Source organism: Crocuta crocuta, unplaced genomic scaffold (genome assembly GCF_008692635.1).
Source record: "Crocuta crocuta isolate KB4526 unplaced genomic scaffold, BGI_CrCroc_1.0 scaffold87, whole genome shotgun sequence".
Lineage (NCBI taxonomy): Eukaryota > Metazoa > Chordata > Mammalia > Carnivora > Hyaenidae > Crocuta > Crocuta crocuta.
In genome coordinates, this window is record NW_027532166.1 from 1,533,635 (window position 1) to 1,560,707 (window position 27,073).

The 27,073-nt window shown below is 36.8% G+C and overlaps 1 protein-coding gene across 5 annotated transcripts in view; it reads right to left on the reverse strand.

Moving 5' to 3' along the window:
- Positions 1 to 26,680, reverse strand: part of APPL1 (adaptor protein, phosphotyrosine interacting with PH domain and leucine zipper 1) — a 42,709-nt gene extending 16,029 nt beyond the window's left edge. For 2 of the 5 annotated variants that reach the window (XM_077776645.1, XM_077776644.1), the window contains exons 1-14: positions 26,633 to 26,680; positions 22,149 to 22,247; positions 20,757 to 20,816; positions 18,392 to 18,463; positions 15,398 to 15,485; positions 13,334 to 13,375; positions 12,723 to 12,781; positions 9,585 to 9,731; positions 8,646 to 8,728; positions 7,777 to 7,935; positions 6,897 to 7,085; positions 4,584 to 4,626; positions 3,297 to 3,353; positions 212 to 303 (exon numbers count right to left, since the gene is read on the reverse strand). In XM_077776645.1, the coding sequence (XP_077632771.1) occupies positions 212 to 303; positions 3,297 to 3,353; positions 4,584 to 4,626; positions 6,897 to 7,085; positions 7,777 to 7,935; positions 8,646 to 8,728; positions 9,585 to 9,731; positions 12,723 to 12,781; positions 13,334 to 13,375; positions 15,398 to 15,485; positions 18,392 to 18,463; positions 20,757 to 20,816; positions 22,149 to 22,193 (1,136 nt within the window). In that variant the 5' untranslated portion in view covers positions 22,194 to 22,247; positions 26,633 to 26,680. The remainder of the gene's footprint in view (positions 1 to 211; positions 304 to 3,296; positions 3,354 to 4,583; positions 4,627 to 6,896; positions 7,086 to 7,776; positions 7,936 to 8,645; positions 8,729 to 9,584; positions 9,732 to 12,722; positions 12,782 to 13,333; positions 13,376 to 15,397; positions 15,486 to 18,391; positions 18,464 to 20,756; positions 20,817 to 22,148; positions 22,248 to 26,632) is intronic. The other 3 variants (XM_077776643.1, XM_077776646.1, XM_077776647.1) reach the window with 3 other exon arrangements.
- Positions 26,681 to 27,073: the final 393 nt, after the last annotated feature.

Sequence of the window (27,073 nt, forward strand, 5' to 3'; positions counted from 1 at the left end):
ACAGACAGACAGACAGAAAGGGAGAGAGAAAGGGAGAGAGAAAATCCCAAGCAGGCTCCACACTGTCAGTGCAGAGCACAACATGGGGCTTCATCTCATGAATTGTGAGGTCATGATCTGAGCCAAAACCAAGAGTTAGACACCTAACTGAGCCACCCAGGCACCTCGATAGCCCATATAGTTTTAAATAATTGAAAGTCTGGTAACTCACCCTGCCGGGCGCAGACTCTCATGCCTCTGCTGGAAGGATGGAGAAGGAGTGACCGCTTCCAAAGCTGACTGATTTACTCGTGCAGCAATTTCCTATTTTGTTTTTAAAAAAGGACTAGAGTTAGTAAAGAAAACCAAAAGTTTGAATAGAACTCCGAATTGTCAGAATGTTTCTGAGTTACACTTAAAATGCAAGTTGTAGTTACTAAAGTAAATCCACATTCCATCTTAATATTAAGACAAATAATTAACTTCATAACATAATAACTTAAGCTTCTTCTTACTTCTTACAGACCTAGGTCTTTAAATATTTAACTACCAGATTTTCTAGACTAAGATTTGTATTGTTAGACCTAATATGGCACCTAGTATATGGGTACTCAACATATTTGTTAAATAAAGAAATTTAGGAGTAGGAAAATAGCCACAGAATATCAAAAATATTTAAAAATTTTATAACTATACAGCTGAGTGTTTTCATAATCTTCCAGAATATATTTATACTCAAAAACATCTACATATTTATTAACTGATGAAGTTACCATTTTCAGATCAAAATATGAAAGGAAGCTTCCTCTAAGAAATATATTTAAACTTCTTATTCAAACACTGGCTACATAAAGTAGTATTTACATTAGAAAAATCATCACATAACATTTAAAAAAAATTTTTAAGCTTACTTATTTTTGAGAGAGAGAGAGTGTGTGAGAGGCAGAAAGAGAGGGGGACAAAGGATCCAAAGCAGGCTCTGTGCTGACAGCAGAAAGCCCAATGTGGGGCTCAAACCCACAAACTGATATCATGACCTGAGCCACAGGCAAATGCTTAACCAACCAAGCCACCCAGGCGCACCATCATCACTTAACATTTTTGCATTTCTGTGTCCTATAGTTAGCAAAAATATCACAACAATGCTACAAGCTGATCAGAATTTCTCCTCTCATTAAATACAGATAAAGTAATTCTGGATAATCTGGAAAATACTACTTAAAATTTAGAGTTCTGATAAATTGTGGGAAAGTAAGATAACCCTGAATTATTCAAATCCAACACTGTATTCACCAGGTATTCCCTAGGTATTAACAGGTCATCCAACTTCCATTTTAATTTTTTGTTGTTCCCAAGTAACATAACAGAAAGGAAAAACTAGACTGACAAGAGATCAAATTACCACAAGCATAAGGCTTCTCTACAATTAGCACCAATTTTCTCAGATTAGGCTCATAAGATTATTATAAAACTAACAGAAGTTACTAATATTTTGGAGATCATGAGATATTGTTTCTTTATTCAAAACTTGTTCCCAGGTATCTAAATACTAGGTGTCTTGGTTGGCATCTCGAAGCCATTATGATAAAAACAGAACTCTTGAAATTGTTCTTCCATTCACTTGATCTTAAAACCTCAAAGTTTCTTGAATTCATCTCCTTCATCCTTTATATTGGTCAGTTACTAAACTACTCTGGTCAATTTCTTTTTCCCTGTTTCCACAACGTATTATTTCTTCTCTCTTCTTTAGTTACGCCCTATCCGGACCCTCAGTTCATCCCTTAATTATAATGGTCTCCTACCTGTTCCCAGACACTCCTGTCTAATCAACTATTATCCTTTTTATTTTTTATTTATTTCTGACAGAGAGAGAGAGATTGAGCAGGGGAGGGTCAGAAAGAGAGGGAGATACAGAATCCAAAAAAGACTCCAGGCTCTGAGCTAGCTGTCAGCACGGAACCCGACGTGGGGCTTGAACCCATCAACTGTGAGATCATGACCTGAGCTGAAGTAAGATGCTTAACCGACTGAGCCACCCAGGCACCCCAATCAACTATTATCCTAGCAACAGTTTAAGTCTTAAAAGAGTGAGGGCTTCTTAAAGAAATCAGCCTTACTCTGCCTCAACTGAAATTATCAGCCCCGCACAGCCCTGTGGTGCCCTGGAGGCAACCAGGTTCACAGCACAACTGGGCCCACCAAGACCAGCAGAGGCTCCTAAGCCAAGTCTTTTCCCAGCTACGTTGCAGTGTGGACCCACTGGATTCCTTCCACAGTTCTCTGGATTCTGCTTGTGTATCTGGACTGCACTGACACGGAAGTTCATCTGGTTTGACACCCCTGCTACTCAAAGCATAAGTGGCAAAAACTCAGAGTTCAGGCTGCCTCACCCTAGACATAATATGCGTTTTAACAAGATCCCCAGGGGATCTGTATGCACATTTCACCTTTCAATTACTCTTCAACAAGAAACTTCAACTCCAATTATATTACTGGTTTCATAAACACACCTTTTCTGCCTTTGTGCTTTTGTTTTTATTCTCATGTTTGCAATTTCTTCTTTTCCCCAAAATATGGACAAATCTTAGCCAGCTCAGGAGTCTATCACCTCCACAGTTTTCTCTAAACTTAAAGTCCACACTGATCTTAACATTTTCAAATCTTAAAATTTTAGTCATTACCATACACTTTCAATTATACACTGTTTTATATGAAATGTTACTTAAAGTTTTAGTTTTGTATTCCCATACACAGAGCCTCCTGGAGGGCAGAGCCATGGCTTATTATCCATCTGTATCCTTCTCCATGGTGCTCAACCCAAAGCTAAACACAGCATTGATATCCAGTAAAAATATGTTAGCTGACAGAGTTCAGTTACATTTGAAATAATTTATCTTTGGGGCGCCTGGGTGGCTTAGTCGGTTAAGCATCCGACTTTCACTTAGGTCATGATCTCGCGGTTCGTGGGTTCGAGCCCCGCGTCGGGCTCTGTGCTGACTGCCAGCTCAGAGCCTGGAGCCTGTTTCAGTCTGTGACTCCCTCTCTCNACAGAGCACGACGCAGGGCTTGAACCCACGAACCGTGAAATCATGACCTGAGCCGAATTCGGACGCTCAACCGACTGAGCCACCCAGGTGCCCCAGAAATAATTTATCTTTCTAAGAAGACTGGATGCTCATACATGGATACATTAAAGCTACCCATTCAAGGGCAAATCAAGATTACAGAATTTGAGAAATTCTGACATAATTAATAAAAGCCATGTAAGCCACAGAATTATTCAATTTTGCCAGATCTGGATACAATAAAAATATTACCTCTGGGTTTTCACTTAAATATATTTGTTTGGATATGTTATTTATTGTACAGATCCACTGCAAGAGAAAAAAAAAGAAAAATAAGTTTTTTCCTACAATGCTTCTCTTCTAAAAGAGAATGTTCAATATTTCATTGACGTTTCATAAGATATAACATATAATCTTTTACATAAAAACAATATTATCCTACATATATAAGCATACTTAGGGTATAACACAACAGTGAACAGATTATTTTTAAAGCCCAAATTAACTTCATACAAGGAAATAAAAATATAGCAACAATATTAAGCTATAATTTAGTAGCCCATTATTTGTCTTTTTATATCAATTCCCTTCATAATCCCCACCAAGTAAGACAGTCTGGGTTTAGAATCATGATTAACACTAATGCAAAAAAGCAAAGAGCTAAATATATTCCCAATGAATGCATTTTACATACTTCCTTCTTTCAGATTTATAACTAATTAACATAAAAAATGCTCTCTGTTCCACATTTTCCACTTTACTCTCGAGGATTTCAGTCCATGATGAGCCTCATTAAACTAACATTCTGTGTGGTAAGCCCTGCAGAGGGCAGACATCTGTCTGTGTTCCTCACAAACCGAAAGCAAGTTTTAATGCCTACTCTTTTCCACAAGAGGTAAATAGAAATAGATCTCTACATAATTTCTAACCTTGTCTTTTACCAACACAGTTATAATACCAGATAACATGGCTCAAAATCAAGTACGATATATTTTCATCAAAGAATATTTCTCAAGACAAAGTTTTTGAAGCGTCAGTTCTTGGTGGTAACTTACCTTCCATATTCGGTGCACTAGAAGTAAAAATGGAGCCAAAACTAAAAGACTTGTGAGGAAGAACAAACACTCCCAAATTTTTGTTTTTCTGTCTTTCATTTTTAGCTTTACTTGCTTCCTGACATGCTACATCTGCTGCCACTATGTTCTTAATGCAGCAAATACAGTCTCAGAAAGTTGGTGAGAGAAGGGAATAAATTAAACTGTCACCTCATGATACTAACAGCTTGCCAGAAAGCAAGTCACAAGGTCATTTCTGAAGCTGTGCCTTTAAAAAGACAGACAGCAATGATTGCTAAGGTCTCCCCTTATAGGTCTCACTATAAAATTCTGTGTGAAAACTTGAGAATGTTGCTTGGGGACAAGAGATTTTTATTTAAAAAAATTTTTTTTTAATTAACTAGGATTTTCCAAATCTCTATCTTAATATTTAGTTGAGATATCTTAAGATGTTGCTGAAGAAATTAACTAGATAAAATTTTACCTCTTCATGGTCTTTTTTACTTTCTGCTTGCAAAATTGAAGATCTGAAAAAAAAAGAAAAAATTTTGACCCTTAACTTAAAAAAACTGATCTGCTATCTTTCAAAGTACACATAAAACCAGTCAGGATCAAAACTAAAAAAACCCCAAAACACACAACCAACCAGTATCTTAGGAAAAGGAGACCACCAGAAGCATTTGTACTCAGATTTTAACAACTTTTGACTTTGGCCACCTGTGCCAAAACATACCAAAAAATAAACATATGCTGTTTTTCAGAAGACAACTATACCAAAGGAACAATGCAAATAAGACAATGCACTTCAACTTTCTGACGCATCATATATATTTCAGATAGAAATCGGCGATCCTAATAGAAAATACCAATTGTACTTGATTATTATTTCTCCATAAATACAGTTAAGTAAAATTTTTCACTATATTAATCCTTAACATTAGGATATTTAGCTTTTCTACAAATGTTACTATTCTAAGTTATAGAAAAAAAATAATTACTAATTTTGAATCACACTAGGAATGAGAAGTGGGAAATTGTGTTACACATTATTAGCAATAAACTGAAAAGACAAAAACATAAGTACGTGTGGTGACATACTAATAATCTGATAATTCTGACAAGTGAACACAGGGACTCCCAACATCCATCATGATAAATGACATAGTAACTGACATTCATTACATGTTTAAAGAAGGAATATGAAATTAAACCACCATTTGACACAAGACAAACCATAGCATCTTTACATAAATATAAAGGAAAAATGACTAAAAACTCAGAAGCTACATCTGAATAGTAAGAAAGATCAAAAACAATATTTTAAGTAGAAAAAACTGCAGATAATCTAAACATCTATCACTAGGAAAAATTTCAGATTATGGTTTACATCCTTAGATGGATTATAACATAGCCATTGTGAAACGTTTTTAATAAGCAGCTGTAGATCCAAAGTATATATACAGAGCTGATGCACAGGAGCACATGTACCCCAATGTTCATAGCAGCACTCTCCACAATAGCTAAAANTACAAATGAATGGTTATAAATAAATCTGTTTAGTATAGAAAAAAAAGAAACAAAGTATATATACAGTATTTCCTCAAATATTTTTTAAAAAAATGTATTAGAGGGGCACCTAGATGGCTCAGTCAGTTAAGCACCTGACTCTTGATTTTGGCTCAGGTCACGATCTGATGGTTTATGGGATCGAGCCCCACATCAGGCTCTGCATTCTCAGCATAGAGAGTGGATTTCTCTCTCTCCTCTCTCTGCCTCTCCCCCTCTCTCAAAATAAAGAAACTTTTTAAAAAATGTAGTTAGAATAAAAACTGTAAGACAACAGACCAAAAAGTTAATTCTTGTTTCTAGTTAGTGAGATTATAGTTTTTCAATACTCCTTTTGTTATATATTTATGTTTGTCAAAAATGTAAAGGCTAGTCTATGGATTCTCAATTAATGCAAAGGTAACAGAAGTTTTAAAAATTGCACAAACATTAATGGACTAAACCATTAATTTAATCAGAAATAGTTAACATTTAAAAATGACATTAGTGGGGCACCTGGGTGGATCAGTTGGTTAAGCATCCAACTTTGACTCAGGTCATGATCTCATGTTTTGTGAGTTCAAGCCCCGCATCAGGCTCTGTGCTGACAGCTCAGATGTGTGCTGAAGCTCTGTGCTGAAGCCTGCTTCAGATTCTGTGTCTCCCTCTCTCTCTTCCCCTCCCCCACTCTCTCTCTCTCAAAAATAAATAAACATTAAAAAAATATTTTTAATAAAAATGTCAGTGTTTGCACTTACTACACGTTAGGCACATTATGTGTTTTAGATTTCTATTCTTCATAACAATTTACAAAGTAGGGATTATGACCACCCCCCACCCTCATTTCACATGTAAGAGAAAAAAAATGGAGCTCAGAGAGGCTATATAACTTGCCTAAGATCACACAATAAGTAGATTTCAAATTTGAACCTTCTGACCCTGAGGTTAGGACTCTTCCCACTAACTTGTGCTGCCTTCCCCATACCATGCAGAATTTTCAGTGAACAGTATCCTAACATGGAATCACAGGTTTTTACCGCATGACCTCATTTTGACCACTTCAAAATATTAAGACATCATTTAACCAAGTCAAAAAGGAAAATTCAACTCATTTCTACATGATTAAAAAGAAAATGATCTTAATATATATAATAAGCCTAAAATAGCTATAAGATGTCTGAATGACAAGGAATTATGCATTTTAGAAGTTCAAAATATGACAGATTTTATTAATAGTAGGAAAAATACTAACTTTTTTCCATCAAAGGAAGTGATCTGGAAACAGTACCGCCTGTCTTCACAGTCCACAGCCATCACCGAACAGTTGTCTATGTCCATGGCGAGGCCTCCTGCCACGTCGCCGCGTGCCTGACTCATTAAGTTTCCACCCTGCGTGAAGTAAAACTGTCTGTCCCAGGTGGAGGACACCAAGCCTGTTTTACTAAATGAAGAAAGTACATTCACTCTTCAGTATCAACACACCTGAACTCCCATCATCAGACAGACACAAGATCAAACATCACAAAGAAATCAGCGTGCAAAAAGGCACCAAGGTGCCTGGAAAATACAAATAGCAACCTGTCAGCCTCTAAACTAAATTCACGTATGCCAGCCAACTTTCGTGAGTATCTATGTGTATTTCCAAAACAAGGCTGGAAATTGTCAAGCTGCAAGTGTTGTAATGATGTTCCATAAACTCTATTTCAACTTTCACGAGGAAAAAAAATCAAAGAAAAGAATTCATTTTGCTCCTAAGGTTAACTGGCTTTATTATCCTACCTTTAGATAAAAACTAAAATTTGACCTGATGGTATAATTACACATATTTTAAAGTATGATAAAAGTAATACTTAATAGCATTCATGTAATCCTAGATTTAAACTCAAATTGGTTTTGCTTTTAAAATGATTCTAAATTATTCAATAAACACCTAAACAGAATTTTACTTCTGAAAATTATCCATGTACCCACTCTGTCAAAAAGCTGACAAAAACACTAATACCACTAACTAAAAAGATTTAACCTTTAGTACAATCAAATTAATTTAGCAGAGGATATCAATTACATATCACATTCACTTGATATTACCTTAGATGATATACAACATATGAAAATAACTGTAGTTCTCTTACTTCCTAGCATTAAGATATCCAGCTTTCCGGGTTAAGTTTCGATTAACAGGAAATTTTGTGGGATCTGGATCAGGCACATATAAGGGATCACTGGCAACTTCCAAATCCTCTATTGTCTGCTGCATGGTCTCTACATCATTGTCCATTTCCCTGCGAACACTAACACAGAAAACATGTTATTTACCACAAACCACAAAAAAGAACTCCTTACCAATCATGTTTATCTAAATATTTGTTTTGTATATTTTCTTAAAGGTAGTAGTGGTGTGGGTAGTTAAAGTAACATGAATGCATTATGAAAAAACTTTTATGTTTTATGTGACTGTTAATATTATGGCAACAATACTATGTTTAAAAACTACCACACTAAATGCCTAACTTTGGAAGAATTTTCAAACTGCTCTGTCTTGTGCCTTTAAAATAGCAATCATTTTCATCTCCCTGCAGATCTCAGATTGGCCACATCACTGCTCAGACTTTTGAGCCTGATTAGAACTGCTCTCTCTTGTTAAGCTTTCATGACTTGAAAAGCAAGATTCATATAGTAATTCCCATCCATCCCCCACAATTCAGATAACTGTGAAGGTAATTAACTTGTGGATAATTACTACTACATGTCTGTTATATTCAGACATGAAACCTAGTTTAGAATCAATAAAATGCCATCAGCCTTGACACAGTTATAAAATCCAGAGTTCTGATTCTGTGAAAAAGATGGTAGGAACACCAAGAAGCATGTGAGACACATTCCCAGGGTAGGGAAAATAGCCTCTCGGGAAATTAAATGCTAAATATTGTTAGATTATGGCATTTAGCTATTAAGTTATTCTCGTAACTTCACTTTCAAATTTAAGGAAGAAAATACTTACTTCTGTACACTTGTTCCAATATTAGCCAGGAATTCTTCCAGCTGTTCACTGAGATTTTCAGAACCCATCTTAAAGAAACTTATCTAAGGCAAGAGGGTGTGCATGTGGGCAGATGAACAGGAACATACACATACAAAAAATACTTAAAATGAATATAAAAAGTCACCAAGACACATGGTAAGGTAAAGAACAAGGGAGTACTCCCATTTGGGTACTGGTTTACAATGACTTTTACTAGGCTTAGAGCCACTGTAGAAACCAGACTTCAATTTCACAATACATCTTTTTAGATATTAATATATGCATATGGTAAACAAAAACTGGAAAATTTTTCAACATTTTAAATAAATCATATGAATAAGCTTATGTTTAACTACAAAGATAAGTTTTATGCTGAGGAATAATAAACACTCATATTTGAAGAAATATTTGAATTTCTTTAAACTCTTTAGGGATGTGCCATCTCATATTACCCAAATTTAATTTTCTAGCCTCTTCCCTGATGCACACCTCCTGGAACACTTTGGAGTTTCAATCTATTATTTGTAACTCAGGAGGTATGCAGGGAACATGAGACAAAGCCCACTCTCTTTCAAATCTACTCTGAAGCAAGAATGAATGGGAGTTCCAGCAGGAGTAACTGCAGAATTCATTTAGCTTTCTGTCCCCTGTCCCTGGCCTGTGATGGACAAGGCCTAAATACAAGGTAAGTGGTTTCATTTGCCCAAAAAAATGTGGAATCTTCATTTGCGAGGAAAACCATTCTAACTTCCTTAAAATAGCATTCTGATGACATTTTTAATTACTTTTGAAAATACAGACCCAAACAGAATATTTTGACCTTAGTTTGTAATATCCTTATACTTATACTTAACATGAATATCAAACTCAACATAAAGTTTTTAGAACAGTTATATCCAAAACACAGTCAGTATTCACCTGGGCTTGCATGTACCCGAGTAGAGGTTCTAACAAGGCTATTTTCTTTTTGTATTGGAGAGTATTTAATGCACAAAAATAATGCATCATGGTCTGGTGTTGTTTTTTTCTGGAAGTGTAGACATCTTCTGTTACTTCATACTTTACCTTTGGGTAAAAACATTAAAAAAACTATTATTTATCTAACTGTGTAATTATATTTAATTATCTTTAGTAGTGGCTTTGGGGAAGAGCCTACCCAAGGAGAAAGTGTCTTACCAACAATTGTGCATCTTTATTTTCTAAGATACAAGAAATCCTATAAAATATTGGTGAATTTTCCTGTCTTACTACCAAATACTCCATCTTAAAATGTACATTTAAAGGAAATTCTGCACATAACTAAGTATGATACAATAATTGAACTAAGTGTGGCAGGAAAAGTCTACAGACAGAGGAAAGGCAGACAACAGTTTGTTATTAGCTCAGCCATCAGTCTTTGATCTCGATCAGTTCCCAGCAGACCCCTCTTCTGGCTCTCCTCCCACTGCCCCTCCTCTCTTGTGCTTATTATTCTTTACCCACACTTAAAATATGTGTGCTCCCTTAAGTTCTTGCATTCAGGCAACAAACATTCAATGGGCACCTATTATGTAATGTACATTAGGCTCTTCTCTCTTTTTGCTTTCCTTAGAATACCTAATCAAGTACCCAATACCAAGTACTGGGATTGAATACCCCAACACACTAATGACTCTCAAATTTGCATCTCTCGCTCTTCACTCTCCTAAGTGTCAGAAGGAGCATATCTCCAGCTAGGCTTTTTATGTGTATACGTGTGTGTGGGTGTCCACATGTGTATGTAAATGTGCTGAAAACGTACAAAATTGAATATAGTATCTTCCCCACAAGCCTGTTCCTCTGTTTCTTAGCTCTCTTCATTATTCCAAGATCCACCCTATCATCCAAGAATTATAGGACTCATTTTCGATTCCTCCTCCTACCATAAGTCTTGTCAATTCTAGTCACAAAATATCTTCCAGAAGTATTTTTTCCTCTCCACTTTCCATAACAACCTTAGCTGAGGCTCTGCAAACTATTCTGGTACCTTTTCATTGAGTTCCCACTAGTCCTGTCCCCTTCACATTTCCAGTAGTATTTTTATCCTGTAACACAACTTGCATGGTGTTATCCATTTAAAATCCTTCAAGTAGGATTCCTTTAAGGAGGCTGACCACTCCCTCCAACTCAAATTTCAAAGTCCCTGAAAAGTAATCTGACCCCAACTCCTTCTTTCTTGTCATCTCTGCCACACCTCCCCAAATACATCCTATGCTCCAGACACACACACTTATCATAGTAACTACTGCTAGAATTTAATGAAAACTTGCTACAAGTCAGGTACCCTGCATGCATTATCCCATTTCATCACAGAAAAATAAAGGCTTTAAAGTCACATGAGGCAAATAAGTAGCAAACCTGAGATTTGTTCTCATTCAGTCTGACTTAGAGCCAGTGAGTGCTCTTAACCTTTAACATTCTCTGGACTCTACCACGTGCTTCTGCAAAGGCTGTTTTTCTTCCAGGAATGCCCTCACTCCCCAATCCCAAACCAGTGACTTTCATTCATCTTCAATGTAAATAGCACCTCTTAAAAATGTAGCCTTTCCCAATTCACCAAAGTTCACTGAGGCTCCCTCTGTGCTCTCATAGCATTTTAAGATTTCTATTTGTTGAGTACCTGACTCAGTGTTAATTCACACATTCTTCTCCTCCTTGTACTCTGGCACCTAGTCCAGCTGCATGCCTTCACACAGCAAGCCTTCCATAAGTGCATCCTATCCACTCCCTGAGGACGGAGTGGAGCCTATTCACACTCTTACCTCATGGTACCCAACATGTAGCAGGTGCTCAAACATTTTTTACATAAAATTGGTAAAAGAATGTTTTTAAAACTACTTAGAGTAACAACACCACACCTGGAACAGCCAGAAGCAACATAAAAAACACAACAAAATTCTAACCTAGACCTTTAACTATTTTGTAATGTAGAATTCAAAATGTATATATTTTATGAATATTTGCACCATCAAATAATCAGTGAACTAAAATTAGAAATAGAAAGCTCTTGGGGCGCCTGGGTGGCTCAGTCGGTTGAGTGTCCGACTTCGGCTCAGGTCATGATCTCACGGTTCGTGGGTTTGAGCCCCGCATCGGGCTCTGTGCTGACAGCCAGCTCAGAGCCTGGAGCCTGTTACAGATTCTGTATCTCCCTCTCTCTGTGATCCCCTCCCCTGCTCATGCTGTCTTTCTCTCTCTCTCTCTCTCAGAAATTAGTAAAACTTTAAAAAAAAAAAAAAAAGAAATAGAAAGCTCTTTGTACTGAACTTGGTGAGGCACGTTCCCTGTACTGCGTCACAGTAGCTGTTGCACAGTAAATCGTACCCAGTTGTGGATTCCCACAAGTGATCACTGCGCCCCTCCCAGGAGGCACAGGCAAGGCTGCAGACACCAACTCCGCAGAGCAGAGATCACCTCACTCAAACAATCTAGTGGAGGCCTACTCAGCAAACCTTCAGTCAGGCGCTGAGAGAGCAATGATCTTACGGAGCATCCCAATGAACTTGTTCACAATCTCTTTGTTCTTTAGTCAAATGAGTATCTCCTGAAATAGAGTGAAATATTTCTGGATTTCACTCATTGAACAAGTATCAAAAACTATATATACTCCGTGTAAATGAGGAGGTCCTCATCACAGAATTTCATTCAATTATGTATGCAAGAATTCAACTTTTTAATCACTGTATTTCAGAAGACACTTCTGAATACAAACATAGTCAAATAAAAACAAGACACACACAATGTTATCAAAACACAAAGCAAAAGGAGGCAATATTATTGTACATCAGTTGCATTTCTGGAATAGTTCTGTTTACTTAGCAAATTATGTCAGATGAAAAATAGTTTGTTCAAAGAGATAATTATTGTCCAATGATTATCAGGAAGGCTTTGAAACAACTAGAAGGAAACAAGAAACTAAGGGCAATACAGCAAAACATACAAAGTAACTGCTGGTTACTATTTTTAAACAGGAAAAACTAGACCATCTAATGAAACAATTGCTAACTGTGATAATAAAGGAATAAGTATGTATCACACCTTATCATTTTCTCTTTTTTTTGACAATCGGCTATATCTGTTAATTGCAGCATCATGATCTGGAAAACAGAAGTATTAACAACAATACAATAGTACCTTACAAAACTTAAAATGCTTTAAATGGTTTTCACGTGTGCATCTTCCAACAAATGTAGTAAAGCAAGAATTCTCTACCATATGAGCACTCCACTTAAATATTCCCCAGAGACAAATTTCCCATTAAGTATGTTTCTACTTATTTAACTGGCAAAATATTTAATTCCAAGTAGACTGTATTCCACTATAAGTTTTTTAAACTATTTTTCAGTACAAAAAGGCAAATTCTCATTAGAGACAATTTTGGAGTATATAGGGAAAGAAGGGAAGGGTAAATATTACACCAGTTCCTCAGGTATTATTAAGATAGCAAGCCGCAAGATTTGATTTAGTTTCCTTTTAAATTTTTCTTGTAGCACAAATAGTGCAACTTAAATAACAGCACTGATTTACATAATATTTACTGAAACTTTTAATTAGTTTTTGTTCGATTACACAGAATATGGCCACAGATTTGTATTGATAAAGAAATACATCACTGTGAGAACCAACGGTGTAAAATATTCAAAACTTACCATTACTAGCAATCTGAAACACTTCCTTTAATGTCAGTATTTCTGGAAAAGTTCAAGAATGTTTCAATTTAGCATATTTGTGAAATATCTTTTTTAAAAAATTTTTTTAATGTTTTATTTTTGAGAGAGACAGCATGAGCAGGGGAGGGTCAGAGAGAAAGGGAGACACAGAATCCGAAACAGGCTCCAGGCTCTGAGCTAGCTGACAGCACAGAGCCAGATGCGGGGCTCGAACCCACAAACCGTGAGATCATGACCTGAGCCAAAGTTGGACACTTAATCGACTGAGCCACCCAGGCGCCCTCATATTTGTGAAATATCTTAAATTTTGTTTAGAAAACAGTAATTGCTGGGGCACCTGGGTGGCTTAGTCGGTTAAGCGTCCGACTTTCGCTTAGGTCATGATCTNGTAGCCTACAGAACATTCACTGTTATTAACAGCAGTTACACCAACAGAAAATCTACTTGCCACAAATTAGTAGTATGACATAAAAACAAATTTTAAATCATTGCAAATTTTAAGATATCCAAATTATTCTGACTTAGTACTAGCATGCAACATATTTTTATTTATTTATTTATTTATTTATTTATTTATTTATTTATTTTTAGAGAAAGAGAGAGAAAGCATACAAGCAAGGGAGAAGGGCAGAGGGAGAGAAAGAATATCTTAAGCAGGCTCCACACTCAGCATGAAGCCCAACACGGGGCTCCATCCCATGACCCTGAGATCGTGACCTGAGCCGAAATCAAGAGTTAGTCATTCAACCAAGCCACCCAAGTGCCCCTTAATTCCTTTATTGATACTGACTGTACTAAGTAAAAATTATTTTGCTGTATGAGGAACAAAGAATAATTAACAAGGTTATGACATTCAGACTAAGAAAAGCACTTGTTTATTGACATTGGAAACGACCATTCTTGAGGATCATCACCATAAATATTAACTCCATCTCTAAAATGCATTTGTTTTTATTTCATGCATAATTTAAATACTTTACCATCCACTGATACATCAGTTCAGTTTTAATTCTACCTATATTTTCAATAAATAAGTCTATATGACTGTCTGAGACTGTAAATTATGAGAAAACAGAGCCAAGTCTATAAAAACTCACATGTAACCATCTACTAATTCAAAGTAGGGGGAGAAAAACCCACCATAAACTACTAAGTCATCGGTTGCTAGATGTGCCAGTACCCCTACCTCCTGCTACTGCAACCCAAAAACACACCTCCTGTGCCACTGTCATCTCCTTGAGCTCTCAACTTCCTAATCCATTTTCCTCAACATCAAATCCACTCTATTCCCTCCTCCAAAACCAAAGGAATTGGTGTACTTCTTAAAGGCCTCCACTGGCTTCTCTTTGCTTATAAACTCAAGTCTAACAGCTTTAGCATGATCTATTTCTAGATCTGTCTCCTGTCACACCCCAACATATCCAACATTGCTACCATACTAAATTATCATCCACAAAACAAGCCATGTACTTCTACAACCCATACCTTTGTACTTTTTAGTCCTTCTAATAGAACAATGACTCTCTTCTGCTGGCAAATGCCTCTTCACTGTTCAATGCTCAGGCCACATTCTTGGTGATGCCTTCCTGACACCCTCCTCTGAGCCCCCACAGTACCTTGCTCATTCCCTAATTATAAAAGACAGAGTATCCACCAGAAGCCTACTAGAACTGATTCAAGAATTCAGCCAGGTTGNACACTGACAAAAAAAAAATTCATAAGCAAAAAAAAAAAAAAAAAAAAAAAAAAAAAAAAAAAAATAAAAAAAAAAAAAAAAAAAAAAAAAAAAAGACAGAGTATCATAATTATCTGTTTTACCCATCTCCTTCTCTAGGCTTTCTCTAGGGAAGTGACACTGTATTCCTATCAGTATTCTTCAGTTATCTAGTTGAACATACAGCAAGAGCTCCTATAAATATCCAGTGACACACTGAAGTGGTACAAGCTATAGTCAGAAATGGTCAAGGTATAGAGTAATATGCACTTTGCAAGTATTGATCTTCTGACAGCTAGTGAAAGTAAACATAAACTTGACTTCAGTACCTTTCAGATCTCTTTCTTTAAACTGGGTAATGGGGAACATCATGGCATCAGCAAGCTGTGTTGAAAGTACTGCATGACAAGAGCTAAGCTAGTAAAAGAAAGACAAAAAAAGGCCAAGTAAATAACTATACAGAGACGTTTAGCAATTGTTATGCAAATTAAACAAATTCTAGTAAACAGAAGCTGATCCATTTTATATATGAGAACGCTCAAAATTATGTGATATACTACAAAATATTATACAGCAAAAAAAAAAAAAAGAAATCCACTTAAAACTCTTAGGAAAAGAACACAAGATAACCTTGGATTTGGCAGTGGTTTCTTAGCTATGACACCAAAAGCAAAAGCAACAAAAGAAAATATAAATTGAGCTTCATTGAAATTAAAAATTTTTGTGCAGGGGCACCTGGGTGACTCAGTCGGTTAAGCGGCAGACTTCAGCTCAGGTCATGATCTCACGGCTCAAAGGCTCATGAGTTCAAGCCCCGCATCAGGCTCTGTGCTGACAGCTCAGAGCCTGGAGCCTGCTTCTGGTTCTGTGTCTCCCTTTCTCTCTCTGCCCCTCCCCTGCTCATGTTCTGTCTCTCCCTCTCTCAAAAATAAATTAACATTAAAAATTTTTTTTTTTTTTTAAAAGGATACTATCAAGATAAAATCACAACCTGCAGAAAGGGAGAAAATAAGGCAAAGGATACTATCAAGATAAAATCACAACCTGCAGAAAGGGAGAAAATAAGGGCGCCTGGGTGGCTCAGTCACTTAAGCGTCTGACTTTGGCTCAGGTCACAATCTCGCGGTTCGAGCCCCACGTCGGGCTCTGTGCTCTCAGCTAGCTCAGAGCCTGGAGCCTGCTTCAGATGGTGTCTCCCTCTCTCTCTGACCCTCCCCTGCTCACACTGTCCCTCTCTCTCTCTCTCAGAAATAAAACATTAAGAAAATGTTTTTAAAAAGGGAGAAAATATTTGACAATCACATACTTGATAAAGAAATTGTCTAGAATAAATAAGTCGTAAACTCAGTAACAAAAGATAAACCACCCAATTAAAAAATGGGCAAAGGTCTGAATACAGTAGTGCCCCTGCCTTACCCACAGTGTTGTCTTCTGCTGTTTCAGTTACCCAAGGTCAACTGCAGTCTTGAAGCAGGTGATCCTCCTCCTGACATAGTGTCAGAAGGCCAACAGTAGCCTAACACTAGATCACAATGCCTACACTATTCATCTTACTTCATCTCATCATGTAGGCATTTCATCATTTCACATTATAACAAGAAGGGTGAGTACAGCACAATATTTTGAGAGAGAGACACCATATTCATACAACTTTTATTATGGTATAATGTTATAATTCTATTTCATTATTAGTTATTCTCTCATTGTGGTAAACTTACTGTGCCTAATTTGTAAATAAATCTTTATCACACTTATGTATATATAGGAAAACATACAGGATTCAGCATTATCCATGATTTCAGGCATCCACTGGGGGGAGCAGGTCTTTGAATGTATCCCCTGTGGATTGGGGGTGGGGACTTCCAGACACATTTCTTCAAAGACATACAAATGGCCAATAAGCATAGAAAAAGGTGCTCAATGTCATTAGCCATTGGGAAAATGCACATAAAAACTATAATGAGATACCACTTCATACCCGCTTAGATGGTTATAATAAAAATATAAGCGAAAACTGCTGGTGAGGATGTGTAGAAACTGGAACCCCCTACTACTGGTGCAAATGTAAAAGTGTGCAGAAGCTGTGGTAAAAAGTTCGGCAGTTCCTCAAAAAGCTAAACTTAAAATTACCATATAATCCAGCAATCCCACTCCTGATTATATACCCAAAAGAACTGAAAACTGGTGTCAAAAAAAAAAACCCAAAAAACAAAAATCAAAAAAACCTGTAGACAAATGCTCAATGTAGCACTATTTCCACTAGCCAAAAGGTAGAAAACAGTTCAAATGTCCATCAACTATGAATGGATAAATAAAATGTGGTATATTCATAAATGGAATTTTATTCACCTAAAAAAGGAATGAAATTCTGATACATGCTGCCACACAAATAAACTTTAAAAACATTATGCTAAGTGAAAGAAGACACAAAAATCCACAAATTATGTATGTCCATTATATGAAATATCCCAAAGAGGCAAATCCATATAGATAGAAAGTACATCTGCAGTTGCCAGGAGCTGAAGGGAGAGCGATGGGGAATGACTGCTTAATGTGCCCTGGGTTTCCTTTGGGATGATGATGAAAACACTCTGGCCCATCAGTGGTGATAGTTACACAACACTGTGAATGCATAAATGTAACCAGGGGTAAATTTTATGTTATGTATATTTTACCACAATAAAAATAGTCCATTTCCTATAAACATTTCTTTGTATTGCTTTCCGGTGACAATACTTTGCTACAATGAGTTATTAAAATACTTCAAAAATTTACTTTTTCAGATAGACTAGAAAAGACAGAACTCTCTAATGTTTCATGTGAAAAGCACTTTCACTGCACCTGCTGAGAACAGTGACGGACCCTCCAGACGGCTCTCCCCACACTTCCTCTTCCTAGCAGCATTCTGCCACTTAGTTTACTAATCCTTCCATCCCAGACAGCCAATACCAGCCCTTAATTTCTCTAACCACTCAACAGAAAAAGCATTAAAAAAGACCCAGAACCTACCTGTAGCTCAAAGTTTAATTCTCTCCCTGCCTATATCAAATAACCCGGTGAAAGGCTGAATGTGACATGGACTAGGAGGAAAGAGAGCACATCTATATGCTTATCCCTTGAAAACAATGTTTTAATCAGAAAAAGAAAGTACTATTTTTATGAGGAAGCCACTAAGATGGAAACAAGGTCCTTCTTTAAACAGTAAACTTTTATCATAGAGATTTGCTCCTATCATAATAATACAAGTGCCCAATAAAAGCTAAACAACCTGAATAACTTAATTATAAGACCATTTCTTCAAGCAAAATATAATAAGCACTTACCTCATCTATAACTTTTGAAAATTGTTGCAAAGTTGAGCTCATAACTTCATCATCACCCCCCAGCGGAAAACGCTGAAAAGTAAGAAACACAGATGAGGTAAAGGCCCAGTGCTGTATGTTTTTTGTGAATGATGTTATAATTTAATTTTTATTTTTTGTAAGTTCATTTTTTATTTTGAGAGAGAGAGTGTAGAGAGAGAGGGACAGTGAGAATTCCAAGCACTAATGTGCAGAGCCCGATCTGCCCGATCTCACAAAACCATGAGATCATGTCCTGAGCCAAAATCAAAAGTCCCACGCCCAACTGACTGAGCCACCCATGCATTCCTTTAATTTACATTTTTTTAAATGTTTATTTATTTTTGAGACAGAGAGAGACAGAGCTTGAGGCAGGGAGGGGCAGAGAGAGAGGAATCCAGGCTCCGAGCTCAGAGCCCAACAAGGGGCTCAAACCCATGAAATGTGAAATCATTACCTGCGCTGAAGTCAGACACGTAACCAAGTGAGCTATCCAGACGCCCCTAATTTACATTTTTTAAGTTTTTAAAAATGTTTTTTATTTATTTTTGAGAGATAGAGACAGCATGGGCAGGGGAGGGTCAGAGAGAGAGGGAGACACAGAATCCGAAGACAGGCTCCAGGCTCTGACCTAGCTGTCAGCATAGAGCAGGACACTGGGGCTGAACCCATGAACCGTGAGATCATGACTCGAGCTGAAGTCAGGGACACTTAACTGACTGAGCCACCCAGGCACCCCTCTAATTTACATTTTTAAAAACAGCTGACCCAGGGCATCTGAGTGGCTAAGATGACTACTGATTTCAGCTCAGGTCATGATCTTGCCCCACGCTGGGCTCCACGCTGAGCAAGGAGCCTGCTTGGGATTCTCTCTCTCCCTCTATCTGCCTCATCTCCACTTACACTCTCTCTCTCAAAATAAACAAAGAAACATAAAAAAAACAGCTGACCCTCAAACAACATGGGAGTTAGAAGTGCCAATACTCACATATAACTTTTAACTTCTCCCAAATTTACAATTTTAAATGTCACTTAAGGGGCGCTTAGGTGGCTGTCAATTAAGCAGCCAACTTCAGCTCAGGTCATGATCTCACAGTTTGTGGGTTTGAGCTGTGCTGACAGCTCAGAGCCTGGAGCCTGCTTGGGATTCTGTGTCTCCCTCTCTCTGCCCCTCCCCCGCTCACACTCTGTGTCTCTGTCTCTCAAAAATAAACAAACATTAAAAAAAATCTTCCCCCATGGGGCGCCTGGGTGGCTCAGTTGGTTAAGCGTCTGACTTCAGCTCAGGTAAGTGAGTTCAAGCCCCACATCTGGTTCTGTGCTGACAGCTCAGAGCCTGGAGCCTACTTTGGATTCTGTTTCTCCCTCTCTCTCTCTGTTCCACTCCCACTCATGCTCACTCTGTCTCTCAAAAATGAATAAATGTTTAAAAAAAAAAAAAACAAAAAAAAAATTCCCTCTCTCTGCCCCTCCCCCACTCATGCTCTGTCTGTCTCAAAAATAAACTATAAAAAAATAAATTTTAAAAAAAGGGACGCCTGGGTGGCTCAGTCAGTTAAGCATCCGACTTCGGCTCAGGTCAGATCTCACGGTTCGTGGGTTCAAGCAAGCCCTGCATCAGGCTCTGTGCTGACAGCTCAGAGCCTGGAGCCTGTTTTGGATTCTGTGTCTCCCTCTCTCTCTGCCCCTCCCCAACTCATGCTCTATCTTTGTCTCAAAAATAAACTATAAAAATTTTTTTTAATCTTAAAAATAAATGTCATTAATAAAATAGTGTAATTTGTATAATTAGTAAACATTAATTAAAATGTTGGCTAAGCAACTAATTAACATGGTACACAGGAATGCACACCATACAAGGAGTTCAAGATTTGGTATTTAGCTCCAATTCCTCCAATCACCAGCCATAAAATCATGAGCAAGCCTCAGTTTTTTCTTTTGTTAAAAAAAAAAAAAAAAGAGGGGNTAATTAAAATTATATACAAGTGCTATAATGGAATTTCAACAGCATTTCAAAATTACCTTCTGCAAATTCAAAAAAGCTTAGGATTCTTGATGAGAAATTCTATTTACCTATACAGATACTGTATCACTGAATACATATTTTTAATGTTTATTTATTTAGAGAGAGAAAGAGAGAAAGCAAGCAGGGAAGGTGCAGAAAGATGGAATCCCCAGCAGGCTCCGCGTACTATCAGTGCAGAGCCTGACGCATGGCTCCAACCCAAAAACCGTGAGATCATGACTTGAGCTCAAACCAAGAGTAGGACGCTTAGCCAACTGAGCCTCCCAGGTGCTCCTCACTGCATATTTTAAATTATGCTTTACAAATTTTCATATACTATACCTGTTTTTCATATTCTTTTAAAAGTTTTGAAGTCAGGTGTGTTGCTGCACTCAATTCGTTCTGCAAGATAAAATTAGCATTCAAATCAGCACAATGTTACTGAACATTTACCTAAGCCACTCTCATCACTTAACATAAAGGCTATACAACCTGTTCTCTAAACCCCTCATTAAATCAATGGAAAGGGAACTACCATTAAAGCATTTTTAAGGGAGGGGCGCCTGGGTGGCTCAGTCAGTTGAGCATCCGACTTCAGCTCAGGTCATGATCTCAGGTTTCTGGGTTTGAGCCCCACATCGGACTCTGTGCTGGAGCCTGTTTCAGATTCTGTATCTCTCTCTCTGNGAAAAAAAACATTAAAAAATTTTTTAAAAAATAAAAAATAAATATTGTCAAAGCTTTCAAATTAGAAGTAAACTGTATATAATCTTAGTAAAATCTTGAGAGATTCTACATTAATGCCTAATTACTCCTCTCTCTACACACTGATACTAGACCAGAGCATTTAATAACATACAACCAAAATGTCGTCAGCCTAGTCATATAGTACAGCAACACAGCCAGATAAAGGAAATACTTTTGGAAGTCTTTTTTTCAGTGATGAACATAATGACAAATATAACATTCCTTTTACATAGTAATTATAGTAATCTCTGTGGTCAGAAATCAAATCTTGAAAGACCTATCACAAGGAAAAAGAAAACTATCACAGCAACTTCTTAGTACATAAAGAAAATTATGAGTCCAGAAAGGAGATAAAATGAGAAGGAGAAAAAGAAACGTGAATACTTAATTAATCCCAAAGAAAGTTTAACACAGAACCCAAGTTGTTGTTAAGGCTTATAATGGAGTTACATAAACAGCCTTGAATCTTAAGCCTGCTCAACAACAAAAAAGATGTACCCATCTCTTTTTTAAATTAATCTCCCAGTACCCAGAGTTATATCAAATTTTTATTATGTTCTTCTCACTAAAGATAAACTACTTTTTAATCCTTTACTCAAAAATGGGGAAGTGTTCCTTAATATTAAAAGCATGATTAGGGAAAACGCTGGTGACAGTATGAGGCTTTCATTTAAAACTTAGGCAAAGATCATGATCAGTGAGTTTCAGTAAGAAAGCTCTTACTGTGTTTAGGTAGAAAGAGGAAAATGCTTAAATCTTCACCTCTTCTGTAGCGCTATAAACTATACACTAGTAATTGGAATGTGAGCTCTGTAATACAAAATACTTAAAAGTTCATTCATGCATTCAAACGGTATTTATTACTATGAACCCAGGATAGGGTTAGGCACCTGTAAACAAGACAGACCCTATTTATCTTTGTCCTCATGGGCTTAAAGTCGTTTAAAAAAAAAAAAAAAGGCACTGAATCAGCCTTTAGCTTTTTACCTGTGCATCATAAATCCGATGCATAGCTTGATACAACTGGTTCATATAGTTGGAAATAGCTGTAGCATCTTCTTCAAATACACCCAGTAAAGACCTTGTCTGTATAAAATAAAAGCAGTAAGTTTAGGTTACCATTATATAAATCAAATAGAAAAACTTTTTTCTAAAGGAAGGAAAAATCCTAGGATACTGGAGCTCTAATAATTCTTAGTTTTAATCTATTTTCTCTCTTTTGGTAGTAATGCCAAGATGTTGGGGTTCTTTGTTCTCAATTTCACTTCACTAAAATGGAGGGATTTTCCAACTATAGCGCAGGAACAAAGGTATATTTTTATGAATTAAAAAAAAGCCTGTAATTAAGAACAAATCAACAAAAATGTTCAGGACTAAATTAACAGTAGTCCATGTATAAATATTTTGAATGTCTTATTTCAGGATATTTAGTATGATTATTTCTCTTTTTCCATGGTCTCTTGGAGTAGCCAAAACCCTCCCTGTCCTAATTCAAAATAACACAGTACCCATTCCTAACACGGCCAATTAAATACTAACTAGGTCTTTATGAGTACAGAATTTGACAGTTTTTTTTCTTCTTCTTTTTTTATACTTATCTATATTGTTAGGCTTTTTTTTTTTTTTAATGCAGTAAGAATTTCCCCTTCATTTTAAGGGGAATTTTTTTAAGTAAATGTTAAGACTGTCAATATAAAGGATCAGAGATAAAGAAACTCAGCATATCAAGGCATATTCACCTTTTGATATCCCAAAGGCAGAGAAAGAATTAATATATCAACAACTATTGAGATAACTGCAGCTTAAAATCTAAAAGATGACCTTGTATTTTTATTCTACAAATAGTTCATGTATGTCTCAGCTTTAGAAAGTGGTTTTTAAAAATCAACTTATTCCTTAGCTTCCTATTTTCAGAAAAGGAAGCTAAGTCAACACAGTTTTTAAAAAGCGGGGGTGGGGGGGAACAAAATCATTATGCCAATATTTGGAGTTCATGTAGTTAAGTCCTCTACTCCCCCATGCCCCAAAGAATTAGATCTGACAGAATCTTTTTGTTTTTTTAGCTCTGTGCCCAACCCCAATCTCCCACATTGCTATTTTAAGATGTAAAAAAGAAAACATTAAGAAATCTTGTTTGACTAGTGCCATTCAAAGAAAAATCTGCCTTTTTTTTTTGTTTCCCCAAAATTATTATTCTAATTCAAAGAATTACACATTTATGCAAAAAGCTGTAGTGGATTTAAATTAAAAAGCTCTCCTTAGCCTCAAGCAGTGTTAAAATGGGTTCCTACTCAAAGCTACTAATATCTAGCTAGCACCTTATAAAAAGCACATCAGTGTGTTACCATTTCATTGGTAATCTACAATGGCATGCACTGGGAGCTGCACCATTTTTAAATTCTACTACAACAAAACAATGCTAGCAATTAAACTATGATTGGAGGTATTCCTATGTCTTGCAATTTTTAGTTTATATTTGTGGAAATGGACCCTTAAACAGAATTTTACATATAATTAATATATACATAAAAGCAAAACACAAACAGCATGAATTTAACATAATCCTAATATTTCTTCAGAGTTCAACTCTTTAGTTTTGGACAGAAGAATCATCAATATCCATGTTTTCCCATCCAATATTATCCTGTGCCTTGGGGAGGTGACAAGTATTTCTTACAAGTGCTCCACATTTGTCCCCAGTACTTTCTTCCAAACCACTGATACCGATTCAGCAAACTTTGATGGTGGTACTTGCTTCATTCCAGCAGGAGTCAAAGGAATATTTTTGGACAATAAACAGGACTGATGGTCCTTCAAGTGCTGGTTAAATTGATTTATTTATTGTCTGCAGGCATCTGGATGGCTCAGTCTGTTAAGCTTCAAACTTCAGCTCAGGTCATGATCTCACAGTTCGTGAGTTAGAGCCCCGCGTCAGGCTCTGTGCTGACAGCTAGCTCAGAGCCTGGAGCCTGCTTCAGATTCTGTATCTCCCTCTCTCTCTGACCCTCCCCTGCTGACGCTGTCTCTATAGCTCTCTCAGAAATAAACAAAACATTAAAAAAAATTTTTTTTAACAAATAAAGTAAAATAAAATAAAATAAATTGATTTGTTGCCTGAACACTGACAGTTTGCGTTGGACCAGTCATGCCACTAGGAGAAACAACCATTTGTGTACATTTGCAACCAATTACACGTAAAACGTCAACTGTAGGGACATTTATCTCAGTATCAGACATGTTAAAATGTAAAACAAGAAAAATAATCTACAAGTATTTCATATTATGCCAAAGAAAGACAGGAGTATTCTATATTATGCTAGTTGGGACTGGAGTTTTAGCTTCATAGCTCTACTACTGAAGAGCCACTGGTATTTATCTACACATAAAATCAATTATTTTTAAAAGATCACATCTGTTCTTGTAAACTAGCAAGTTTCATTTTGCTCCTGATTTTCAAAAGAGTATATAAGTATGGACAAGGCAGCTAGTATATAGCCTTAAAGATTTCCTCCTTTAAGGAAAAATAATAATATGATTTTATTATTATTATGATCATTTGCAGAATGGGACATTGTTTGGGCAAGATAATTCTAAAGACGTTTATATCCAAACAGCTAGATTTCAACTTGCAAAGTACCCTCTATTTTAACAGTTACTACAAATCAAAAGATAACTGTAATTCAGGATAGTCTTTCATGACTCCAAGGCTCTAATCTTTTTACATAGCAACTGACAAGCCACTTTTGATTGGGATCAAATGATTTAAATAAAAATTTATCTATAGGGGCACCTGAGTGGCTCAGTCAGTTAAGCATCCAACTTCCAGCTCAGGTCAAGATCTCACAGTTTGTGAGTTCAAGCCCCATGTCGGGTTCTGTACTGACAGCTCAGAGCCTGTAACCTGCTTCAGATTCTGTGTCTCCTTCTCTCTCTGCACCTCCCCTGCTCACACTGTCTCTCTCTCTCTAATATGAATAAACTTCAAAAAAAGTTTGTCTATACCAAGGAAAAATCAACAAAACTAAAAGGCAGCCTACAGAAAGGGGGAAGATATTTGCAAACATATCTGATAAAGGGCTAGTATTCAAAATCTATAAAGAACTTATAAAACACCTAAAAAATCCACAGGCAGCGTTCCTCAGTCAGTTAAGCATCTGACTCTTAATTTCAGCTTAGGTCATGATCTTATGGTTCATAAGTTTCAGCCCCACCCTGGGATCTGCACTGACAGCATGGAGCCTACTTGGGATCTCTCTCTCCTTTTCTCTCTGCCCTTCCCCTGCTCATGTGTGCTCCTTCTCTCAAAAATATAATAAACATCAAAAAAATAATAATCCAGTTAAGAAATGGGCAGAAGACATGCATAGACATTTTTCCAGAGAAGCCATTCAAAGATGGCTAGGGGACACATTAAAAGGTGCTCAACATCACTCATCATCAAGGAGATACAAATTAAAACCTGACGAGATACCACCTCACACCTGCTAGAATGGCTAAAATTAACAACACAGGTAATAACAGGTGTTGGTGAGGATGCAGAAAAAGGGGAGCCCTTCTAAACTGTTGGTGGGAATGCAATCTGATGCAGCCATTCTGGAGAACAGTATGGAGGGTCCTCAAAAAACTAAAAATAGAACTACCCTACCATCCAGCAATTGCACTACTCGATATTAACCCAAAGGATACAAAAATACAGATTCGAAGGGGTACATGCACCCTGACGTTTATAGCAGCATTATCAACAATAGCCAAACTATGGAGAGAGCCCAAATGTCCATCAACTGAAGAATGGATAAAGATGTGGTTTGTATGTATGTATGTATGTATGTGTGTGTGTGTATAGGTGTGTACACACACACGGAATATTACTCAGCCGTCAAAAAGAATGAAATCTTGCCATTTGCAACAATGTGGATAGAGCTAGAGTGAACTATGCTAAATGGAGTAAAAGAAAGAGAAATGCCATGTGATCTCACTCATATGTGGAATTTAAGAAATAAAACAGATGAACATACAGGAGGGGAGAAAAAGAGCAGGAAAGAAACCATAAGAGACTCTTAAAGACAGAACAGAGGGTTGATGGAGGGAAGTAGGTGGGGGAGGGGCTAGATAGGCGATGGGTATTAAGGAGGGCACTTTAAAACAATTTTTTTAATATTTTCTTTCTGAAGGAAAGAGAGAGAGAGAGCATGAGCTGGGGAGGAGCAGAGAGAGAGGGAGACACAGAATCCAAAACAGGCTCTGGGCTCTGAGCTGGCAGCACAGAGCCCAACACAAGGCTCACTAGTCGTTAGGCGGAAGTCGGAAGCTTAACCAACTGAGCCACCCAGGTGTCCCAGGAGGGCACTTGTTACGATGCGCACGGAGTACTGTATGTAAGTGATGATTCACTGAATTCTACTCCTAAAACCAACATTGCAGTGTATGTTAATGAACTAGAATTTAAATCAAAATCTGAAAAAAGAACTTACCTATATCAGGAGCTTTAAAACTTTCATACTCTTTGTTACTCAACTTCTTGGACTCTATCCTATATTAATAGTCCAAATGAAAACAAAAATTTATGGCCCAAAGCATTAACTACAGTCCTATATATAAAAGCAAAACTTGGGAAAAATCTTTAAGTCCAACAATAGGACAACTGTTAACTCAGTTAAGGAAACATGTAGCCTTTAATTTTTTAAAATCAGAATGTAATGATACGTGAACACTTGCAGTGTAATGTTAAGTTAAAATCAAATAAAAATTGTTATGCACAATATAACCTCAATTACATTAAAACATGTAAGAGAAATCTAGGAACAAGAAAAACTATTAATAGGGTTTGCTGCTTCAGGCAGGACAGGTAACTGTGTTTTCTGTATCTTTCAATTTTTCTGAAGCACATAACTATGATTTTCAAAGTCACATAC